We start from the raw sequence: 22,557 nt of genomic DNA on the forward strand, positions 1-22,557 counted from the left end.
TCATACGACATTTATGAGGTTTTGTATCAGGTGACAGTCTGATTTATGGTCCAATCAGACTTCACATTAGTTTTGAGTCAGTTTTAAAGGGATAGTCTGATTTTTTGAAGTGAGGTACTGACCCACAGTAGAAGATGATCTGCATGTTCCCAGTTTGGAGAACCAGACGCTGCAGACAGGAAACAGACTGCAGACGGGACACAAAACGTATTTTAACCTTCTCAACAAAGGCCCACCCTATGGTTGTTAAACCTGTATATGTGTATGCTATATTAACCATATGACCACCGATTTTTGTTGTTAGAACTTCCATGTTCCTACGCACAAGAAGAAGAAGAAAAAAAGAGAGAGGAGAAACTTCTGTGGAAACTAAACTCCAGGATGAAGAAGAAGGAGCAGAAGCTGCCTGGTGGCTCCAATATGTAGAGACGGAGAGCTGCTGCTGCTGCTGCCTGGTGGGACCTGGTTCTGTTTGATTCGGATGAAAACAGCCGACCTGCGGTGCTTATTGTAGGAACATGGAAGTTCTACAGTCGAGAAAAAGTAGTGCCACATGAAACGGCTGTGGGTAGCAAGTTCGACTCCGGCCTGCAGCTCTTCTGTGTGGAGTTTGCATGTTCTCCCCGTGTCAGCGTGGGTTCTCTCCGGGTTCTCTGGCTTCCTCCCACAGTCAAAAAACATGCACTTAGGTTTAATTGGTGACTCTAAATTGCCCGTAGGAGTGAATGACAGCGTGAATGATTGTCTGTCTCTACGTGTCAGCCCTGTGATAGTCTGGACCCCCAAGTGTACCCCGCCTCTCGCCCAATGTCAGCTGGCAGTGCATATAAGCGGTATAAGATAATGAATGAATGAATATTGTTTGTTTAGGTGGTTAAATTCATTTGGTGTCCCCGTCTCCAGTCGGTTTCCTGTCTGCAGCGTCTGGTTCTCCACACTGGGAACGTGCAGATCATCTTCTGCTGCAGTAACACACTGACTGTGGGTCAGAACTTCAAGAACTCCTGACTGTCCCTTTAAGCTCGTGCAGCTCGTCCTCACAGCTGATGCAGCTCCTTCCTCTTCAGTATGGACGTGTAGGACGGATGCTCCACGTAGCTGTAATTGATCACTCCACCCTCGTCCTCGTAATCAATATCGTCCTCCTCGATGTCGTCGGTGTCGTCGTCGTCCAGACACCTGCTGTCCCCGTCCGACCCTCCCTCCTCCTCCTCCTCTTCCTCCTCGTCCTCGTCCTCCTCCGGCTCGTTCTCGCAGCTCATCCTGACCTTCCGGCGGTGGTTGTTCCTCACCGACTCCTCCAGAGCTTTCTGTCTCCGGTAGAAGTGGGAGAACTTGTTGAAGATGATGGTGATGGGCAGCGCCACCACCAGCGTGCCGCCCAGGATGCAGCCGCTGGCCGCCAGCTTCCCCGCCACAGTGACGGGCACCACGTCCCCGTAGCCCACTGTGGTCATGCTCACCGTCCCCCACCACCAGCAGGCCGGGATGGTGTCCAGACCCACGTCCTGAAAACAGAGACAGAGTTTCACATGGACTTTAAAATATGGACGTAGTCTCCGGGACGTCACAGTTTTCATGAACAGAAAAATAATCTAGAAAGACCAAAACCGGTTTTGTTCCATGCTGGAAACACATTTATTTCTGCTGTAAAGTTTAGCTTTTTAACACGGAGCTCTATGGAGACTGACTCACTTTTGGAGCCTCAAGTGGCCAAAAGAGGAACTGCAGCTTCTTCTGCATTGGTTTTTATTTTCAGCTCCGGAGGCTGAGACTTGGTTTTCATACAGCAACAAAGACATTCAAAACATTTTTTTTAAGGTCATGTGATTTTTATGCTACAGAACTTGTCTCCCTAAATAATAACAAAAATATAGGGAATAAATATAAAACAATGTAACAAAGATGATCCTGCCAATTCAGGAATACAGCAGTAAGTTACTCTTCTACACAAACACATTGCTATTATATTATTATTATTATTTCTATTATCATTATTATTATCATACAACAATTGACTGAGAGAATTTACGACTAACAATAATATATTTTTTAATAATATAATAAATTAATTCTGAAATCTACATAATCAGTACTTTTAGTTTTGGCGCTCTAAGTACATTTTTGACGGATTCTAATGTCATTTTACTGAAGAAAGATTTTTAATACAGAACTTTAACGTTTTTCTGGATCTAAATCTGAACACCAATAATATCTGATCAACTTTCTTGCAGTCGCATCGACATTAATTACTCATTTAAATCAGTTTTTGTGTTTGTTTTTATAAATATATATAATATAAAATGAAAAATAATAAAAACTAATCAAATCTTTACGTAAAACTTTTTGAAAACAATACGTTTTCAGACAGTTTCAGTGAGATGTTACCTCTTCGTACTCTGCGGTGTAAGCAATCCCGGAGAAGACGGACACTCCGACAGCGAGGTAGAGCAGCAGGATGCCGACCTCACGGTAACTGTGCTGCACAAACCAGACGGAAACTTAAACATTTAGTCTGATGGTCAGGAGCCGAGATAGCCGAGATCTGTGTTTTAACCACCACTGTCACAGTCACATCCTCCAGTCAATAAAACAACAGTGGAGATGTTTGTTTGTATTTATCTCCCAACAGAAGTATCAAGAAATCAAGACCTCAGAGCAGAATTCATTCAGTGTATTTTTTGATCTTGAGTTAAAAAAAAAAAAATCTAAATAAAGGTCCACATATGAATCCAAAATTAAATATGTCAAAAATATTCCAAATATACACATAGAAATACAAATGTCGAATTGTGTATGTATAAATGTAAACAATAATTATAATGAGTTCATGCACGATTAATTTTTGCACATAATTGGAAAACAAAGAGATGAAGGAAGCTCAGATAGTGAGATAGTCGTTTTGTGAGATAAAATTACTGCTTTTGTCAATGGAGTCTGGTGACGCTGAAGAAAGCACATCAAGTTAAAGTGATGACAATATTTATTAATTAGTGTAAACTTATAAACTGATATCAGCTGCTGCCTTTATCACTGCCTACAGATAAGAACCTCATTTCAGAGAATCTAAATAATCGTCTTGTGTTTTACTTGGTTGAGATGCAGGACAGAAACCAGGAAAGCTTTCAGTGTTTCACCTCAGATGCTGCTCACGAATCAGGAGCTTTTATTAAAGTGCTGCTTCCATCTAAATGTAAATTTAATGCATCCAAATCCAGTTAGGTTTAAAACATGAAACTAATAATTTAAGACAATGTTAAACATATTCACCGGACGGCTCACAGAGACGATTCTGTTCTGGTGGAGAGAACGACTGGATGTTGTGACAGACGAGGCTGAAACACTGACATGTTACATGTGATGAGCTGAGAACACTTCACATGGTGTCGCACAGAAGAAAGACACAAATCTGTCAGTCCTCGCAGACTTTCATCAGGAGTTACTGGCTGAAAACAACCCTCACCTTTAATTATTTATTGTTCTCTATTGTTGCAGTTTATTTAGATATAATTGAATCTGTCTTACCTCTTGATATATGTTGCTGCTGTTCTTATTATTCCTATTACTTAGGAAGTCATTCATTGCTTGGTTTGTGGGTGGGGAGGTGGAGTGATTGATTGATGACTTTATTCATTTTAAATAGAAATCTAAACGTTGGTATCATGATGATTGAACCCTCCTCATGATTGCCTTACACCTTTTGTCCTCCACCTGGTTTGACTGTTATTTAAAGTATATAATATAATTTCTCAATCAACTCTTTGTAAAAACCTTTAGTCTCACTTCAGTCGAACCCATTACCACACATTATTCCAATAGTACGATGGCGTATTAGTGCTAAGTATGAAAAAAAAAAAAATACAGACCTGGGGGAGGGGGGTAATATTTAGAGAAAAAAGTTGCAGATTTATGAGAAAAAAGTGGCATAGCTATAACCAGCGATATCTTTGCATCTGTCCATTGCGTTGTAGTACCTGATGCAGAAAAGCTTTCACCTCATCCAAATCTGTACGGTGTTTTCTTCTGAACAGGCCCAATTCACGCATTTCTTCAAAGTCCAGATACTTTCTAAACCACAAGTATTTCCTCATTGCTAAATCTGATTGTAAAGTATAATTTGATGAAGTCTCTCCCTGCAGACAGAGTACATAGCATTCTGCAGCTTCTGTGCTGATGGAGTTCCTTGAAAAACAAAACACTAGCCTATTTTTACGACTTTTTTTCCTCAAAAATCTTCTATTTTTTTCTCCTAGATTTGCCACGTTTTTTTCTCGAAATATTACCCCCATCCCCTGGGTCCGTATTTTATTTTATTTTTTTCATATTTGGCCTTTATACGCCGTCGTACAATAGACCTTGTTTACATGACAGTGAACCCTGATTTTGAGTTAACCTCTTGTTGTCCTTGGTTGAGAGATTTAATGAAACGTTAACCCATTTGTGCCCAAAGATTATATAAAGTAGAATAAGAAAAAAAAGCTCCAACATTTGTTCTGACTGGTCTAAAGTCTTGACTTACTGTCTGCACGTAACAGTACAACATTGAAAATGTTTTTTTTATCAGCCTTTTATTAATACAGTCGATCAGTATTTATTTATTGTATTAAATAAATGTTTTTGTATTAGATATTTTCATGCAGCACGTTTGTGTTTGCATATCTTTGATTTCTACTAGCTTCAAGACGTTGAGATCTCAGAGCCATTTTCTTATTAGCCTCTGAGCTCATTTTCACTGTTATAATTGTGTAAATTACCAAAAACTAGTGCAGCCCCACATTATAAATACTTTCCAGAGGCTTCTACAGAATGAGAATAAATACATCCAGAATCTAACAGGCAGAGTTTCACTGCTTGAGTTTGAAAAACTTCTTTTCAGTTTATTTATTTATTTATTTTGGTCTCAAATTACCTGCAGCCTATACTATAAATAGAAAATAGAAAAGACATCTTCACAACAGAAGCAGAACAACAGCAGACGTTCAGTTTATCTGCACACGATCCATCAACCTTTATCTGCTGCGTCTGCAGAAAGGCCAACATACCACAACGTCTCAGAGAAAATAAAACTCAGCCGCACTGTTTTTATATTTCCTCAGAGGTTTAATGTCACAGCGAGTCAGCGAGAGACATGAGACTCACCCGAAGAGTCGCTCCCAGAGAACGCAGTCCTGTCGAGTGTCGGGCCAACTTCAAAACCCTGAAGATCCTCATCAACCTGAACACCTAGAGACAGACAGACAGACAGACGGAGAGAGAGAGACAGATGGAGAGAATGACAGAGAGAGAGGGGGGCATGTGAGGTAAGTCATGGAGTAAAAGATGCCTTCTGTATACCTTTCCACCAGACTCCATTGACAAAAGCAGTAATTTTGGCTCACAGAAACACAGAAGTTGCTGGTTGAATGCTGCCTCGATCAGTTACTTTTGTTTGTGTTGTTGTGTGACTTTGGTGTTTTAAAGTAGCGGTAGACCAGCAACTCCTGTGTTCTGTGTGGTAAAATCACAGTTTTTTTCAAAGGAGTCTGGTGGAGCTGAAACATAAACTACAGCTTGAGTTTCCTGTTGGCAGCTGGTTCAGAGCTGGTTGTGATATTAAATATTTGTAGACTGACTCAGTAATGTTACACACCTACAGACATGGAAAAAAATATTAGACCAGCCTTTTTCTTCAAATTCTTATTCATTTTAATGCCTGGTACAACTAAAGGTACATTTGTTTGGACAAATATAATGATAACAACAAAATAGCTCATAAGAGTTTAATTTAAGAGCTGATATCTAAACATTTTCCATGTTTTTTTTTTATGAAAACCAAAATCATTATCAAGAAAACCGTGGAAAATGTTTAGATATCAGCTCTTAAATTAAACTATTATGAGCTATTTGTTGTTATCATTATGTTTGTCCAAACAAATGTACCTTTAGTTGTTCCAGGCATTAAAATGAACAAGAAATTGAAGAAAAAGGGTGGTCTAATAATTTTTTTCATGACTGTATGTCTGCTCTATAATCAATAACTCTGAACCTGTATGAGTCGTCCCAGATCTCCCAGTTCAGACTCTGACCCCATCGTCATGTCGAACAGCAGCGTGATGTAGATGGGAGCCACAGACACCATGTCGATGATGTTCAGAGGGTGGTGGAAGAACTTCCTCCTGTTCGGTGCGAGCAGCAGCCGCATCACCACCTCCAACACAGAAACAACAAACAATCTGGTTTTTCTGTTTTCACTCATCATTTCTCCAGCGTCACCAGCACACTTTGAGTTTGTCTCCTCACCTCGAAGGTGAACCAGCAGGTGCAGAACACCTCCAGGGCCTGCATGGTCGGGTCCTCGATCAGCTTCCCTTCGTCGTCAAACACCTGAGAGAAAAAAAGATTATTTCACGTTTTTTTAAAGCACCAAACATGACAGGTGTTCTGCTTTATTCTAATGTCTTTGTGTCAACAGATTTTTGGGAGGAGTTTTGAGTCCGACACTAGGTCCTTCCAGTCTCCAGCCCCCCGACTGACCTGATACTCTGGGATGCTGTTGATGCACATGGTGGCGATGGAGGTGAGCACCACGCAGATGGAGACCAGACTGAAGAGCTTGCTGGGGATGGAGTATCCCGGGTTCTCCAGCGTCAGCCACAGACACTTCCTGACGTTCCCGTAACGCACCTCCTGGAAGTGCAGCATGTCTCTGCAGGGACGGAGGGGGACGTGAGTCCAGCTGCGTGAATGATAATTTTTCTTACACATTTCAAAAGCTTCCTTCACCTGTTCAGGTCTGATATCTCGTCTACAGACGTGTCGATGCTGCTGACGTCGCTCTCGTCGTCCCAGCTGCGGTGCCGGCTGCTCTCCAGCTTCCGGTCGTGGTAACGGTAACTGCAGCAAGTGTCCAGGAAGAACTCGTTGATGCCCCAGTACTCGATCTCCTGACTGAGGAGGACACGTGAGTCAAACCACGTTCACCAGTCTGACAGATCTTTAACTCTCTGACCCCCAACAAGGCGTTCCAGGGCATTTTTTACCCTTTTTCCATTTGACCCCCGTGGCCTTGTATTTCACTAAAATCTATATAAATCTAGCAGTCATGCAGCTCTGTAGAATCAGCACAATCATGGCTAGAAGTGGGAACAACTCAAACATGTCTTTATGCAGAATAACACAGTTAGAATGACAGAAATCATAACGATCATGAAGATCATAAAGAAGGCAAGTCAAATTTGTCTGATAAATCATATTTAACAAATTGGAATAAAATGGAATTTTTAACCACTTTTCCAAGTGAACACAGGTGTCACAGATGCTGTAAAAAGAACAGTTGTCTACACATATTGTACATATTGAAGTATTGTCATGTTTCCAGCCTCTCCTGTCCTCTCCTCTCTGCTCTGTGTAAACAGCCTCTCCTGTCTTCTCCTCTCTGTTCTGTGTAATCAGATTTTCAGTGAATATTTGTAACGGACCGTTGGTCTCAGCAGAATCAATCATGTCTTCACAGTTTCTCTGAGGAGCAGAATTTAATGTTTTTAACAGGATCTGGTTAGTGCAAACGCTTTATTGTAAATGACACATGTAGAATAAAGAGATTCTGACACAAATATCAACAATTTAGGCTTTGTTTTGGTCATTTTTTATAACATAAACATTTGTGACAGATGATCTGTTCAAGGACTTTCAGAAACTTCAAATTCAGACGCTGCCTGTTGCCTGTTCTTACAGTTTCTTTCTACGATAAATGGTGCACTTTTGGTGATCTTTTAAAGCAAACATTTCAAAATGTCTGGCTGCTCAGTAAGAGGTCTGGGTTAAATTTTGAAATGAAAAGTGGTAATGGCTTTTCACTGAGCTCCACCCATTAATATTTATTTAGTCTTTATTCCCTACATAGACATCCATAAAGTGAATTGATCTGCTTGTGTTAGTGATGTAGAGTTGGTCAGTGAGGCAGACCTGAAGGAGAAGACACACAGCTCGTCCATGATGTGAAGTTTGCCCGTCTGGTAGAAGTGGAGCACGTACGGAAACAGGCCGGGGTTCCTATCGAAATAAAACTCCTTCTGCTGCACGTCGTAGTCATCACACACCTGCAGGAAGAGAAGAGAGGAGAGGAGGACAGAGAAATGAGAAAGATTGAGGGAGGAAAGAGAAAGCAGCAGGAGGTGAACCTGTGCAGCGACCACCTGCAGGATGTCCTCCTCTGAATCACACGCCAGCAGTTTTCCCAGTCTGGTGTCGGGGAATTTCTTCAGCGTGCTGGAGCAGAGACTCCTCTTCAGACCGCCGACGTTCACGTGGACCAGACCCTCGTCAGAGTCCTGGTGGACCCAGCTGGGCAGACTCTCCTTCACCATGGTTACCTAAGAGACACAACACAGATAAATATGGAAACAGAAAAGACTGAAGCCAGCAGAATCGTGTGTGTGAGTCTGATGAACCTTCTTCCTCTGAGAGCTCCACTGTTGTTAAAAACACACTTCGTATTATTAAAACAGGAGCTCTATCTACCGTTATGAATAAAGGGATGTTTGTCATCTTTGTGCTTTCAATAGTCTGTAAAACAAATCATTGATCGATTGTTCCTCAGTCTCACTGTAAACCAAAGTGCCCCTGAGCAAACACCATCCCTCCATTTCTACTGCCGTCTGCAGCTGTTTTTTGTCTCTTTGTGGTTGTTTTGCATCACCCTGTATTCATTTTTTCCCCTCTTCATCTCAATTTGTGGTTGTTTTGTGTGTCTGTTTGGTCATTTTGTGTCATTTTGTGGTTGTTTTATATCACTTTGTAGTTGTTTTTTGACTCTTTGTGGTTGTGTTGTGCATCTTCGTGGTTTTGCGTCTCTTTGTAGACGTGTTTGTCCCTTGTTTGTCATGTTCTCTCAATTTTTGGTTGTTTTGTTGCCATTTTGTGTTAATTTTCAGTGATTATTTGCCTCGCTATCGTCATTTTATTTCCATTTCTGGTTGTTTTGTGTCTCTTCATGTTTATCACTGCATGATTTTGTTGTTGTTTTATCTCAATCTATGGTTGTTTTGTGTGCCTTTGTGTCCATTTTTATAGTCACTTTTTGCCCCTTCTCATTCTTCTCATTCGTTTGTTTTACATCACTTTGTAGTCGTTTTGCCTTGTTGTCGTCAGTTTATGTCAATTTCTGGTTGTTTTACCTCTACTTGTAGTCCTGGTCATTTTGTGTCCATTTGTGGTTGTTTTACGTCTACTTCTGGGTGTTTTGCATCACTCTGTATTCATTTTTCTTTCCATGGACAGTAAAAATCATGATGTTGGCCTTAATATTCGATGACTAGGCCTTCAGAGATCGTTCATTGGTCCAATCCTAAATCAAAGTGCACTTGAACAAACATCATCCCTTTTAATTCTCACATCATCTGCTGTAACCCTCGGACATCGCAGCTCTAGTTTCACAATGTCTTAACCCGTAAGCTCCATCAGGTCAGAGGTCACGTCTCGGCTTTATTTAATATCCTTGGACGTAGTCGAGAAGTCAGAAAGTACGGTGAACTACAACATTTCGGTCCCTTCGTGGAACACCAGCCTCGTCCTTCTACTCCATACTTGAAGTATTTGACATTGAACTTTATTTGGAACAAAGTTTCTGAATGGAAAGTGTTTGCTGTGATTTAGACGTCAGACTCGTTTCTTTATCTGAAGCTGAGTCAGCAAAACAAAACGAAACATGAAGACATTTTGGCAAGAAGGAGCCTGATTTTGATTTTCTCCTCTGAATGTTTGAGCTTTCTTTTGTAAAGTAGGCACTCTAATTCCGTCTACTCTGCTAAATGCACTTCTAAAACCAGACGAGCAGACACTAATGTGATGTACCAGGAACTCTTATGTTAACTACAAAACACAGCGTGCGCTGGTTCACAGCCAAAAGGCTTTTTACTGGATTTTAGATTTTTCTGCAGACTGAATATAAATCCATGTTTGGGTTATTTTCTGTGCAGCGAGCCACAATACAGATTCAAACAAGATTAAAGTGAGAGTTTGTGCTCAGAATCAAGATTTACCTCCTTGGTTGTGTGATCAAGTTAAAAAAAACACACATAGCTGCAGCCAAAACAGAAACGTACTCCCACGCGCGCTCGTCCGTGTACTCTCCGTACAAACACCCACATGGCATATTCACAATAAAACACAATGAAATAACTCAACAGATGAATAAATAACAAAGTTCACATCAAACTCTGGGACTGTGAAGAGTATCGTGAAGTTTTTTTGTCGCTCTCAGAGGCCTCGAATGTTCCCACTGCTGCCTGGAATATTTTTTACAGTGAAATGTTAATATTATTGCCAGGAACCAAAAATAACAAAATTAATATTGCTTAGCAACAAGTTGGGGAGTCAGGGAATGATGATATGTGGCTCATGTCTGTTTTATTTCTGATCAGAGTGATGCCTCCTTGTGTAAACATCCAAACATCAGCAGCTGCTCGGTTCGACCGGAGGGAAGAGCCCGCTGCAGGTAAAGTGTTGCTGTGATGTAATGTGATAATGTTACACTCTCTGATTGCAGAGTGAAGGAAATGGCCCGAGGAATCACAGACAGGTGTTAACTTAATGTGGACTTAATGGTGTTTAAAGCAGAGCGGTCTGACTTCATCCCTCTCTGAATCTCTCACTGTCTTCCTGCTGCTTTAATCTGGTTTCTGTCTCTCCTCCGCGCTGATTTACGGACACGTGAAGTGCATACAGCCCAGATCTGCCTCATGGACGAGGTGGTGGGTGTGTATGTGGGAAGCATGTTAGCGTTTATAAATGGCAGTGGTGGAAAGTAGCTAAGTACATTAATTTACTCAAATACTGGACTAAATTTATGATACTATTCTTGAGTGTTTCCATTTGTTCTACTTTACAATTCTCCTCTGACACATGTTGTACCTTTAACTGCACTGTTTACCTTAAAGATCGGTATTTTAACTGTAAAACCTGTGATTAATCTTTTTGTAATAGGATGTAGTGTTAAAGGCTGAAATACCAACATGTTGTTATTAAAACCATCACCAGAATTCAAATATTTGAGCCCATGTTTGCAGCAGCAGTGAAGGAGTATTTCTCTCTGCCGATCAGCACCAACGTCTCTGAGGCTAAAAATAAACACGACAGAATCTACTTTTCCTACTTTGCCTAATGAGGGCTGCCTCATTTTTTAAAGTATGAACATTTTGATGCAAATGAAGCGCCCCCCGCTTAGTTTTTTAACCTCTGTTGCCTTTTCATGTCTCTTTGTACTCGTGTTGAATCTCTCTTTAATTGTTTAGTGTCTCTTTGTGGTTGTTTTGCATCACTTTGTATTCATTTTGGCCTCTGTCATCGTTTCTTGTCCACCTGTGGTTGTTTTGTGTCCATTTGTGGTTGTTCTGTATAATATTGTAGTAGTTTTTTGGTTCTTTGTAGTTGTGTTGAATCTCTTTGAGGTCATTTTGTATGTCTTTGTGGTTGTTTTGCATCCCTTTTTTTTTTAATTAATTTTTGCCTCTGTCACCGTTTTATGTCCTCTAATGGTCATTTTCTATCCATTTGTGGTTGTTGAACATTTGCTTATGGTTGTTTTTGCATCATTTTGTAGTCGTTTTTCGTTCGTTGTGTCTTAATTGTTTTTTGTGCATAGTGGTGGTTGTTTTGTATCCATTTCGGGTTGTTTTACTTCTACATGTTGTTTGTATAACTTTGTACTTGTTTGTCTCTTTGTGGTTGTTGTGCTTCACTTTGTAGTTGTTTTAACTCTGTTACCATTTTGTCTTGTGGTTGTGTTGAATCTTTGTGTTTGTTTAATGTTTGGCTGTGGTTGTATTATAACATTTTTTAGTCATCTATAACCTCTTTGTAGTTGTTTTGTGCATTATGTGGTTGTTTTACTTCTACTTGTGGTTGTTTTGCATCAATTCGTCCTTGTTTTTTGCCTCTTTGTAGTTGTTTTGTGTCTCTTTGAGGTAATCTTGTGTTTGTTTTGCATCGCTTTGCATTATTTGAGGCCTCTGTCCTCGTTTGTGTCCATGTGTTGTTGTTTTGCATCATTTCTTTTTTTGCCTATTTGAAGTTGTTTTGTGTCTCTGTGAGGTCATTAAGTGTCCTTTTTGTGGTTAATGTGCTTCACTTTGTAGTAATATATCACCTTGGTCACTGTTTAATGTCGATTTGTGATTGTTTTGTGTCTCTTCAGGATTGTCGTGCATCACACTGTAGTTGTGAAGACGACTCGTTGTCAATTTATGTCCATTTGCGGTTGTTTTACGTCTGCTTGTTGTTGTTTTGTATCAGTTTGTAGTCATTTTCATGTTTATGTGGTCGTTTGATTGATCTTCCAATGACAATGGTTAACACTGGATGATAGACCTGGTTCATTCAGTCTCTTGATGGTGCTGCAGTCACATGAAGCTCATGAACAGTTTGGACAGTGATGTGACCTAACAGACGATCACACAGTGGAGGACACTGCTGATGTTTCACTGAGCAAACATAAAACACATTGTGAGCTGATGGCTCCATTAAAGGTATCTTGCACCAATAAACCAGAGAAGAAAAAGCAGACGTAAACACTGCACATTAAAAATTACTTATAAGAGCTTTTCAAATATGTTATGAGGTATGGATGTATTCATGTTGTTTGTTGGGTAAACGGAAACACAAGATGACTTGTGGGGAAAAAAGCTGAAGCTTGTTTATATATTTTTTAAAAACAACCGAAGCTCAAACTTTCAGTTATTTCAGCTGATCTGAGATGTTACTGGCTGCACCTTGGAGCTCTAAATTATTTTATCATACAGAACTTTTGGTATTTTTTGGTAATTATATAATAATTATTCTTTCATTTGTTTATGATAAAAACTGCAAAAGCAACTTTTAACAAACTTTGTCGTTTTTACATTTGGAAAGACATTCAGAATGTCTGATGATATTTTTATCCTAAATCTTCTTTGAGTTGATCTCAGCTCAGACTTCTCTTCTCAGCTCTACTTTGATTTCTTCCCTTAAAATAGATGAAAAACTCTGCAATTTCTAGATGCACCATTTAGCGGCCACAGTAACTGTGAAGAATGTCATAGAAAGTAGAGAACTAAAGGTCCACTCTGCAGATATTTCATCGAGGAAACCGACTTTTTACGTCCACTGTTTCAAACATCTGGACCACAGGGTTTGAACATGTTAACGCTGATTAATAGTTACATTTAACCACCGTAAACACTTCTTTCAGGTTAGGAAAGAAGAACGAGGTTTAAAAGCACCACTTCTGATGAAACGTCCAACAATAGGACGTGAACACCAGTAGAAAAACTGGGGACTTGACGTAACATTGTTTTGTCAAAATTTCATGCAATACATTTTGTTGGAAATCGTACAAATCGTTCATTGGGACAACCTGAACCGATAGGGGCACTATTTTTGTAAACGCTCTTGAGGGTCGTATTCAAGGGTCAGTACAAACATATGAGGACGTTTGGTTTGGAGGACTTCTTGTAATAGAACTTAACGGCACTTTGCCAAAATTAATGTGAATAACTCAACATTAATGCCTCTGAACTAAACTCGAAAGAAAATAATTCTGACATGAAACTACTCACAACAGAATAATAAAATATAAATTTTATATATATATATATATATAAAATATAACTATTGTTATAGAGCATTATTATTTAATTATACAGTGCTGTCAGCAGGTTATAACGCATTGGATTATCTGGAGGAAACCGGTCATGATTTCTAGATAGAGACATTAATGTTGAGTTTTTGGGGGAATTTTTTTTTACAAAAAAAAAAAGAAAAATCAGAGTGCCACTTATTTACTTTCGGTTCAATAGAAAACCAACATCTCTTCAGCCAATCTCTAACTCACACCAAAACAATCCAGATTAATTAATACCGCTACAGGTAAGAAAAGAAACATCTAGTCTATTTTGAGTTTTATGACAACAATTTTTCCAAAGTAAAACAGAGTAAATAACAGTGGAACACGGTCTCTCTCTGTCTCTGTCTCTCACTCTCTGTCTATAATTACATGAGGGGCCCATGCTGGGCTCTCAGGGGAGCCGCCATGCTGCTGCACATACAGAAATAAAGTTGATCTATAATTCAGCACAAAGGAAGCGCAGCGGCAAGAAATCACAGCGGTGGGAAAATGCACCTCCATCAACAAACTCCATCAAACACAAAGAAGTGAAACTACACAGAACTCCACATCACATAAAACACTATAAACTGGTTTCCCTGCAGGAGCTGCAATAACACGTGATAATTAGTCAAAGTAGTTTATCGCTATAAAACGGCATCTTTTTTGGAACTAAAACACAATATTAGATGTTTAATTGAGACTTACCTATGAGTTTGGTCACGACACTCGGTCAGCATCCTCCTCAGACGTCAGATTCACCCCATGATGCGTTTATAACTTTTAGACTTTCACGCCTGAAAATGACGGAACATGTCAAACACGATCCGTCTGCTGCTGCTGAGAGAATAAAATGAGCTTTCTGTGCTGTGAAACTTTGAGGGCAGCCTTCCTCCTGCCTGTGACAGAAAACTGTTGAGAAGAGACCAGAGAGTCCTGTGTGCGCGCTGCTTTCCTCCATCTGAGCCTCCGTCGGTCTGTCTCCTCTCAGAGCAAGTCTTCGGCTCTTTCCGTCAGATTCCGGAACAGGCTCGTCTCTCCGAAGCAGAAATACCTTCAATGTGCTGAAGCTGCACAGCGTTGTGTTTTATGATGTGTTTGCGGCACTCAGTGGTTAATTTAGAGCAAGTTTAATTATATTTTTAAACTCTTTATTGTCAGCAATAACTTTCTTAATAGAAGTTTATAGAAGTTTGTAATATTCCTGCTTTCACAGCTGGGATTTAAACTCTGTGTGGGGGTGATCTTGGGTGTCGTTAAATAAACACTATATTTTTAATTACTGCAATATACCTGCACTCCACAGAGACACGCTGCACTGTAAGCAGAGCTTTAAGTTTCCCTCCAACAGCAGCTGACTTTCTGCTTTTTCTTATAAACTCAACAGAGTCCAAAATGAATAATACTTATATAGATAGATAGATAGATAGATTACTTTATTCATCCCCGAAGGGAAATTACATGATTCTTGTCAGGTCAGGTCTGTTTCTATAAGCCTTTAGGTTTTTTATTTTTATCTCACCTGCACAACTAAAACCACAAAATATTCTGAAAGCTACCCATAGTGTTACTTTTACGTTTCTAAATTTCTATTAAAAATTGTTCAAAAGTAAAATAGTTGAGAAACTTTGGACTTTCAAACATATCAGGAACCCCTGTCCTCCCTCCAGTGACATGTTCAGGTAAAATAGGACAGCTGCTAAAGGGACAGTTTATCCCCAAATCAAATTAAGAACACATGTATTCTCTTACCTGTAGTTCTATTCATCAGTCTAGATTATTTTGGTGTGAGTTGCCGAGTATATAGAGATATCTGCCGTTTCTCTAATATTATGGATTGTTATTTAGAGATAATATAGAGCACCAAAAAACAAAATAATCAAACAAATAAGTTTCAAGTACATTTGAAAAGCTCAATATTAATGTCTCTTTTCAGAAATCACTGACCTTGTTGTGAGCAGTTTCATGTCATAATTATATTCTTTATTCTCTATTCTAGTATAATTGTAATTGTATTTCTTTTTTGTTCATTTTTAAATGCTTAAATCGAATTATCATTTCAGTCTCTGATTTACTAAATCTTTAATTTAACCTATAGCTAAATGTGTGATATGCAAAGTCTATGGTACACGTGCACCAATGTTGTGACTGAAGAGTGACAAAAATACTAAAAATGCAGGTTGGCATATAATAGCATGATAACTTGTGATTTTTCTCACCTAATATCAGAGAAACATGCTGGTTTCCCTTCAGAAAAAAATCCTTTTTTTCTTTTGTCCCATTTTACAAAACATCTTCCAGTTAAATGGCAAAGTCAACCCAAACTCTTCCCTGTAAAAAGTACATTTTATTGTGAAAATATTTAATGATAAGAGGAATAGTGAAAATGCAACACCCTACATTATTCCTAGTGTTAAACCTTTATTGTTTAAGCTGCAGGACTCTTATTAACAAAAAGAGAAAATCAAAATGTCACATGGCATGGCACATTTTAGATTTACCCCAGAACAATCTAAATAATTGTTTCATGAAAAGGAGATTGGTAGCAACAAAACAATAACATGTTTGGAGCTGCTTATAGTTAAAGAGCCCAAGATATAAAACCTTTTTGTCCCACAGAACCTGATGTCCTAAACTATCTGACCCCATTCATAGATTTCTGCATGTATGTGATGGTAGATCCATCTAGTGGCTGAAAATGGTCTTGCAGCTTTACACAGCAGAGCCACACACAAATAATCTGAGAGAGATCCTGGCAGTTAAAGTGCATGTTTCTAATGTTTTGTTCTCTTTATCAGAAATAAGATGAGACACTGGAAGTGATTTTATTTATTTTAATTGTAAAACTTCTTCCACCAGGCATATATCACAACATGAAATCTAACTTATATCAGTCAACTGATGTTATTCTTTAAATGTAACCATGTGTTGTAAATCATAGTTCAGTTTTATCAAACAACCATATTACTTTGCACACAAAAAAAGAAAGGAAAGAAAGAAAAACATCCTCATATCAAATTCTGACATCAGGTCCTTTTTTAAAAATTATTTTATATTATTTTATCATATTTAATTTATTTATCATTTTCAACCTAACTGAATTGTATATGTATATCTTTTTTTTAACTTTACATATTTTTTTATATTTATTATTTCTGTCATTCTAACTGTGTTGTTCTGCACAAAAGTGGTGTTCTCATTTCTAGCCATGATTGTGCTGATTCCATTGAGCTGCAGGACTTATAGATTTATAAAGATTTTCTATATTGCAGTGGTCACAGTAAAAAAACATGTAAGAAGAGCAAAAACAGCCCTGAAACCCTTGTTGGGTTGAGAGCATTAAAGCTGGAGTGCAGGACTTCTGACATCGGTGAATATTTGCCTCCTGTTCACTTCCTTTCTCTGAGGAGTTCAACTGCGATGAACTTTGACTGGCGAACCACTAGCAGTAATGACTCTTGCTGCCAGAGGGGGGAGACAGAAGTTCTGCCCTCCAGCTTTAAGTCCATTCAGTGAAACATCTGTTTGGACCTCGTCCGGGGCCGCACCGTCCGCTCCTCCACAGAGCACGCACAGCTGAAGTGCAGCCTGATGCGGCTGCTGAACTTCTTGTCTCTGGCCCCATAGATGAGCGGGCTGAGCAGGCGTGGAAGCATATTGAACAACAGGAAGTTGGTAAGGAGGATCTTGGTGCGTTCAAGGGGCCAGGTGGTTATTAAATGCAGGTTGATGAAGGGAGAAAAGTATGACATCATGCAGATGAGTAGCTGGACTCCATGCAGCAGGATGGTGTTGCGGGCGCTCCTGGTCGAGGCCTTGTTGGAATCAGAAACCGCCCGGGCGGCGCAGAGAACCTTCAGGTAGGTGATGATCACCGTGAGGAAGACAAAAGACAACAGGACGATCTGAAGGGAAGACGTTGGGACATTTTAAACTGCCATTTGACACCAGTAAAGTCATTAAAACTGAAGTAATATTTCACCTGCACCACCACACTTTTTGCCTTGTGGTACGGCGTGTTGTACAGGAAGGTGGTGTAACAGATGACAGTCCTTGAGAAGACAGAGAGCGGCTGGGTGGCGAGGACGATGATGATATCTGTTAGGGCGGGGATGAAGGAGCAGACCCAGATCAGTGCGATGAGGGCGTAGGCTCGCTGCACCGAGCAGATCTGGACATGATGAAGAGGTCGACAAACTGCGATGTAACGCTCAACCGCCATTCCAGCCAGGTTCAGAGGGCTGTTCCTACATAGAGACAAATAAATACATGCAACATTTGATTTTATTATTTGTTTGGGTTCGTTACTCTTAGAATTAGCTTGCATAACTGCTACAATCATAGAAAAATTAACCAACGCCTAGTTTGTTAGCTCGATGCTAACATACAGTGGAAATCTCTATTGTTGCGCTTATTGAAATTAGCATGGCAATAATGACAACATGATCTATCTTAGCAAACGATCCATTTACTTTGGCGGAGTGGCTTACCATTGGTGCCGAGAGCTGCCTCCATATACGTCACCTTAAAACTTATATCTTATAACACAATATACAAGATTCAAATGCTTTGCACTGAAATATCAAACCCAGGACTTTCACCCAGCAGAATGTTGGCAGAGTTGGTGTCCTGTGTGAAAACAAAACTAAACCATGTGATTCAAACATCACTTAAGTTCCTGCATCACTTTTTTACTGAACTATGTCACTTCAAGTTGTCACGTCATCCTCGTAACTTCCTCACTTCCAGCATTTACATCATTTATTTACTGTTTAAGTTGTTTTTCAGAAATGTAGTTATTTTCCTTAAACCTAGAAAAGTGGTTTTGTAGCAGAAATTCAACAAAACTGCAGCCTTTAATGACAAGTACGTTTCCTTTACAAATGCTACTGTGGGTTGCTTTGGGTGTTATTGACGGACAACCTTTACTGTTGTTTCGGTTGGGGATCAAAATCAAAGTTTTAGAGCAAATATTTCTGTAGGCTACTGGGTTTATTTCTGAAGATCTGTGAGTATTATAATTAATAATTTATTTGAGGCCAATTCATGACTGACTGCGTGCCTTCCCCAGAATGCTCTGCGGTTGTGGTTACTAGTCATATATAATTCATGGTGCTATCAGTGGGCATAATCCATCTGTATACATTTCTGATATTGAACTATAGACAAATGATGGATGATTAGACCAATGACAGGACCGCAAATTGCACTAGGGTGCGAAACTTTATGGTTGCCTTGTGATATCATGAGCGCAAAATCTTGTGCAAGTAACCTTGAATTCATAGTGCTATTGGTGACTCCATTGTCTTTGAACCTTCATAAAAGCATGGGAAAAATTAGAGTCAAAAGGGATCTACTGTCTAGTGAGTCTAGCAATGCTTTTCTTGTGAAGTCAACTAGGCTGCAACAAAAAATATGATTATTTTTTAATCTGTTTTCTCAATATTCGATAAACATTAGAAAATGCTTAAAAAGGTCTGCTTGTAGTTTCTGAAGTCAAAGGCGTCATTTTACTTAATTAAATCCAAATAATAAAACTGGAACATTAAAAAAATTAGGCTAATCAAAGATAGTTGCATATAAAATATTTTGTATTTATAAACCAAAATGTAGAGATTGGATGTTACATTTGTTTTCATCTATAATGGATTCAAACCTACTCTGCTCACTGGTACATAAATCTAACGCACCTACAATTTAAAGGCGGGCTTTTCAGTTTCAGTTCGATTATTGCCCCGCCTACCGCCTTTGATCCGTCCTGATCGCGAGCTCTCGGTAAACACTTGATGGTGCTAACTAATACTGACTTTTTATTTCACGAAAAAAACAGCATAGTAAGTGTCTCGTCGTTTTGCGGCAGCCATGAAGCATTTTTTGAAAGAAATATTCATGTTTGAGTCACTCTAGGTTGCTGTTACTGCTTTCTGACTGTGTTAGTCAGCCGTTAATCAAGTACGACTCTGTTCGCGGGCCGTTAGCGATGCTGTTAGTCAGCCGTTACAGGTATCTGTTAGCATGTGCAGCTAGTTAACCCCAAGTTGTCTTGTCCTGCAGATAACTTAAGAACATTAAGACTGTTTCCAGAAGGATTTACTCTCCATAATGAGACACAGATGACCAGTTCTTCACTTTACTACGCAAATGTAGGTTTTTCTGTGTGTGCTAACTAACTTCGTTTATCATGATTTGATGCTTTAACAGTTGTTCATTGAGTCGCTCTCTGGTGCTGTTACTATGGTTACTCCACCCTGACTGTGTTCGTTAGCCGTTACGTTGACGACTCTGTTCGCGGCCGTGATGCAGTTCGTTGGCTGATAGCATATCTTTTTGTGATCAATTATTTTTATTTTCAAAAGAGAAGAGCATGAAACCAGTCAAATACAGTAATACAATAAGTAGTATTCACTTCCCTCCCTCCCAGGTTAGCGACATCCCCCCTCCCTCGATATCCCAAAAAGATCTTCTCCATTACATACAGCATACATCACATAGTACATAAGTCATATCAATGTCCTATATGCCAAAGTAAGTGCATGAAAATAAACAAAAAATTACATATATTTCAAGGAAAGATATCTTTCTCAACTCAGTAAATCTTTAACCATTGCCACTGCAGAGGTCCAGGTTTGGATTGTTTTCTGACTAGCTCCATGCATTTTTGCCACAGACAACTCCATATAGAGTATGCTTAAAAATGATTGTAACCACTGGGCGCGTGTGAGTGTGTGGGGGGGCTTCCAGCGCAAGGCTAGCATGGCTGATAGCATACGACAGGGACGATTTTACAACACAATGAATGCTTGACTTTAGATGCTTTAAGTAATAATTGCTAATACATACTTTTAACTTAAGTAAGGTTTGGCATGCAGGACTTTAACTTGTAGTGGATTATTATAACATGGTTATTAGCACTTTTACTTTGGTAAATCATCTGAATACTTCGTCCATTACTTAGCATTGCATTGTTGTTGTGGCTGAGGCCACTTTTCTTTTGGTTATTGTTTGGCTGGTGCATTAATGATGCATTTGTAATTTAAGTTATTGTGGAATATGACTCACGTTTAACAACAATTTCTCCACTCCCATAATCTTCACTTAGAGAAATACTGTAATATTTATGACTGCTTTATTACTCTTCATTTCTAATTTACATCTTAAACTTCTGCTCTGTATTTTACTCTGTTGTTTTTATCCAAAGGTGAAAAATATAGTCATATTCTTTTCCTCAGTAAAAGTAGCAATACCACAGTGTATTTATACTTTACTACAAGTAAAAATCCCACGTTCAAAACCGTACTTAAACACCTACTTGTTGGTTGTGACGATGATGAGCAGCATGATGCAACAGGGAGCAAAGCTTAGGGGAATGGTGTAGGTCATGATTTGCAGCACCACAGAACACGTCAGCATAATCATGTCGTTTATCACCAAGTGGATGTACAGCACGTACCTGCAGAGGAGTAAGAGAAGGGATTGTAAAAGAAACAAGAGAAGACAGCAGGAGAAAAAAACCCAAAATGAGAACAGAATCATGTTGAGATTGTACTTGACTCCAATCTTGGTTAACATCAGTAAATGAGTCAAATTTACAATAGTGTTCAATAGTTCATAATCTCCTGCCCAAAAAGCTTGATTGTGTCTAGTTAGATGTTCACTGGGCTTAGGCTCTGTGAAAACATGCTTAGGTGCTGCGCCCAGGTCTTATAATAGTTGGTAAAACCTGCTATTTGTCAAACATCATGTTGGATAAAGTGTTGCTGACATTATAAAGTAAACAAACCTGCATGGGAACACAATGGTAGATATCAAGGTCACACACAATTTTCCTGCTATGTCCATATATTATTCGACAATTCCCTATTATAATGATCATGGCAGGATATATATTGCTCTCAAGACATGAAATTATTAATATCAGGATAGAATATTTTGGCTTAACCAACTTGACTTAATATTTAGAGCCCATTTGCACCGTAATGTGGTTCAAAAATTATTTTGAGTAACTGACACTTTTCTGGACAGTGAGACAAAATTTTAGAATCCAACTTCAAACCGTACCCTCCCTTGTCATGCAGCACTGTGGGGACATTGAATAAATGGAAGTTTGAATCATTTATACTTCAAGTGTAAATTATGCTGTTTTTAATTATGTTAAAATAGCCATTATTGAAGGAAATATGAAAAAAACATCAGTATTATGAGCTGTTCCCAAATTTTTGGACAATAATACAATCAGTTTCATTGAAGCCATCTTTTAATATTTGTATGAATCAAGACTCAAAGACAGAAATCACACCTGGTCCATCTAATACCTGGGGTTTCTCTGGAAGACCTGGCTTTTAAAGTACGTGTAGACAAAAGCTCCATTGATGCAGTTTATGATGAAGCCGAGAAGGAAGGTGCTGAGATTCCCTGTGAAGGCAGCGTTAAAGCTGTCCAAACGTTGGGTTGAATTCATGTCGCACCTTGACCTGATAATTGTCTCTGTACTGGAGACACAATCAACAGATCAAATGGAAAATACAGTTCACAGTGACTCACAAATGATTAAAAAGTGTAATTTAGATGAAAATATAATACAAAACTCTCTCTTGACTTTAATGTTCTGCTGGAGGAGAGGAAATTCACACTTAATGTTTTACAGAGACTTGAGTTATATAAACTTTTCACCTGATTAAGATGAAATGCATAGTAAGAGTTATTTTAGGACAATTAGCAAACATAATGGTAGAATAAATTAGGATCTAATTTATGAAGGGGCTTACAATGACATTAAAACTAAAGTTGTGATTGATATAAAGTAAATACAAAACAAAAAGCCACAAAATAAAGTTTATATATATGTGAATTTGAAAAAAAATCATGGCAAAGAACAGCAAGAAAACAAAAGACAAGCAAGCTACAAACAAGAAAAGAAAACAAAGATGAAAAGTGAAATA

General features: G+C 38.9%; 2 protein-coding genes across 2 annotated transcripts; both read right to left on the reverse strand.

The window, feature by feature from the left end:
- Nucleotides 1-948: 948 nt before the first annotated feature.
- si:dkey-43k4.5 (potassium voltage-gated channel subfamily S member 2) lies at nt 949-14,551 on the reverse strand. The gene is made up of 10 exons (XM_059329600.1): nt 14,327-14,551; nt 8,175-8,351; nt 7,945-8,078; nt 6,763-6,927; nt 6,514-6,685; nt 6,280-6,363; nt 6,026-6,187; nt 5,140-5,223; nt 2,389-2,481; nt 949-1,508 (listed from the first exon to the last, which is right to left on the reverse strand). The coding sequence occupies exons 2-10, from the start codon at nt 8,343-8,345 to the stop codon at nt 1,038-1,040; spliced, it is 1,536 nt and encodes a 511-aa protein (XP_059185583.1). The 5' UTR covers nt 8,346-8,351; nt 14,327-14,551; the 3' UTR covers nt 949-1,037.
- A 2,576-nt stretch (nt 14,552-17,127) lies between these two features.
- Nucleotides 17,128-22,076, reverse strand: LOC131968098 (odorant receptor 131-2-like). Its single transcript, XM_059328843.1, has 4 exons — nt 21,931-22,076; nt 20,928-21,068; nt 17,601-17,865; nt 17,128-17,523 (listed from the first exon to the last, which is right to left on the reverse strand). The coding sequence occupies exons 1-4, from the start codon at nt 22,074-22,076 to the stop codon at nt 17,128-17,130; spliced, it is 948 nt and encodes a 315-aa protein (XP_059184826.1).
- Nucleotides 22,077-22,557: the final 481 nt, after the last annotated feature.

This window comes from Centropristis striata, chromosome 3 (assembly GCF_030273125.1).
Source record: "Centropristis striata isolate RG_2023a ecotype Rhode Island chromosome 3, C.striata_1.0, whole genome shotgun sequence".
Classification (NCBI taxonomy): Eukaryota; Metazoa; Chordata; class Actinopteri; order Perciformes; family Serranidae; genus Centropristis; species Centropristis striata.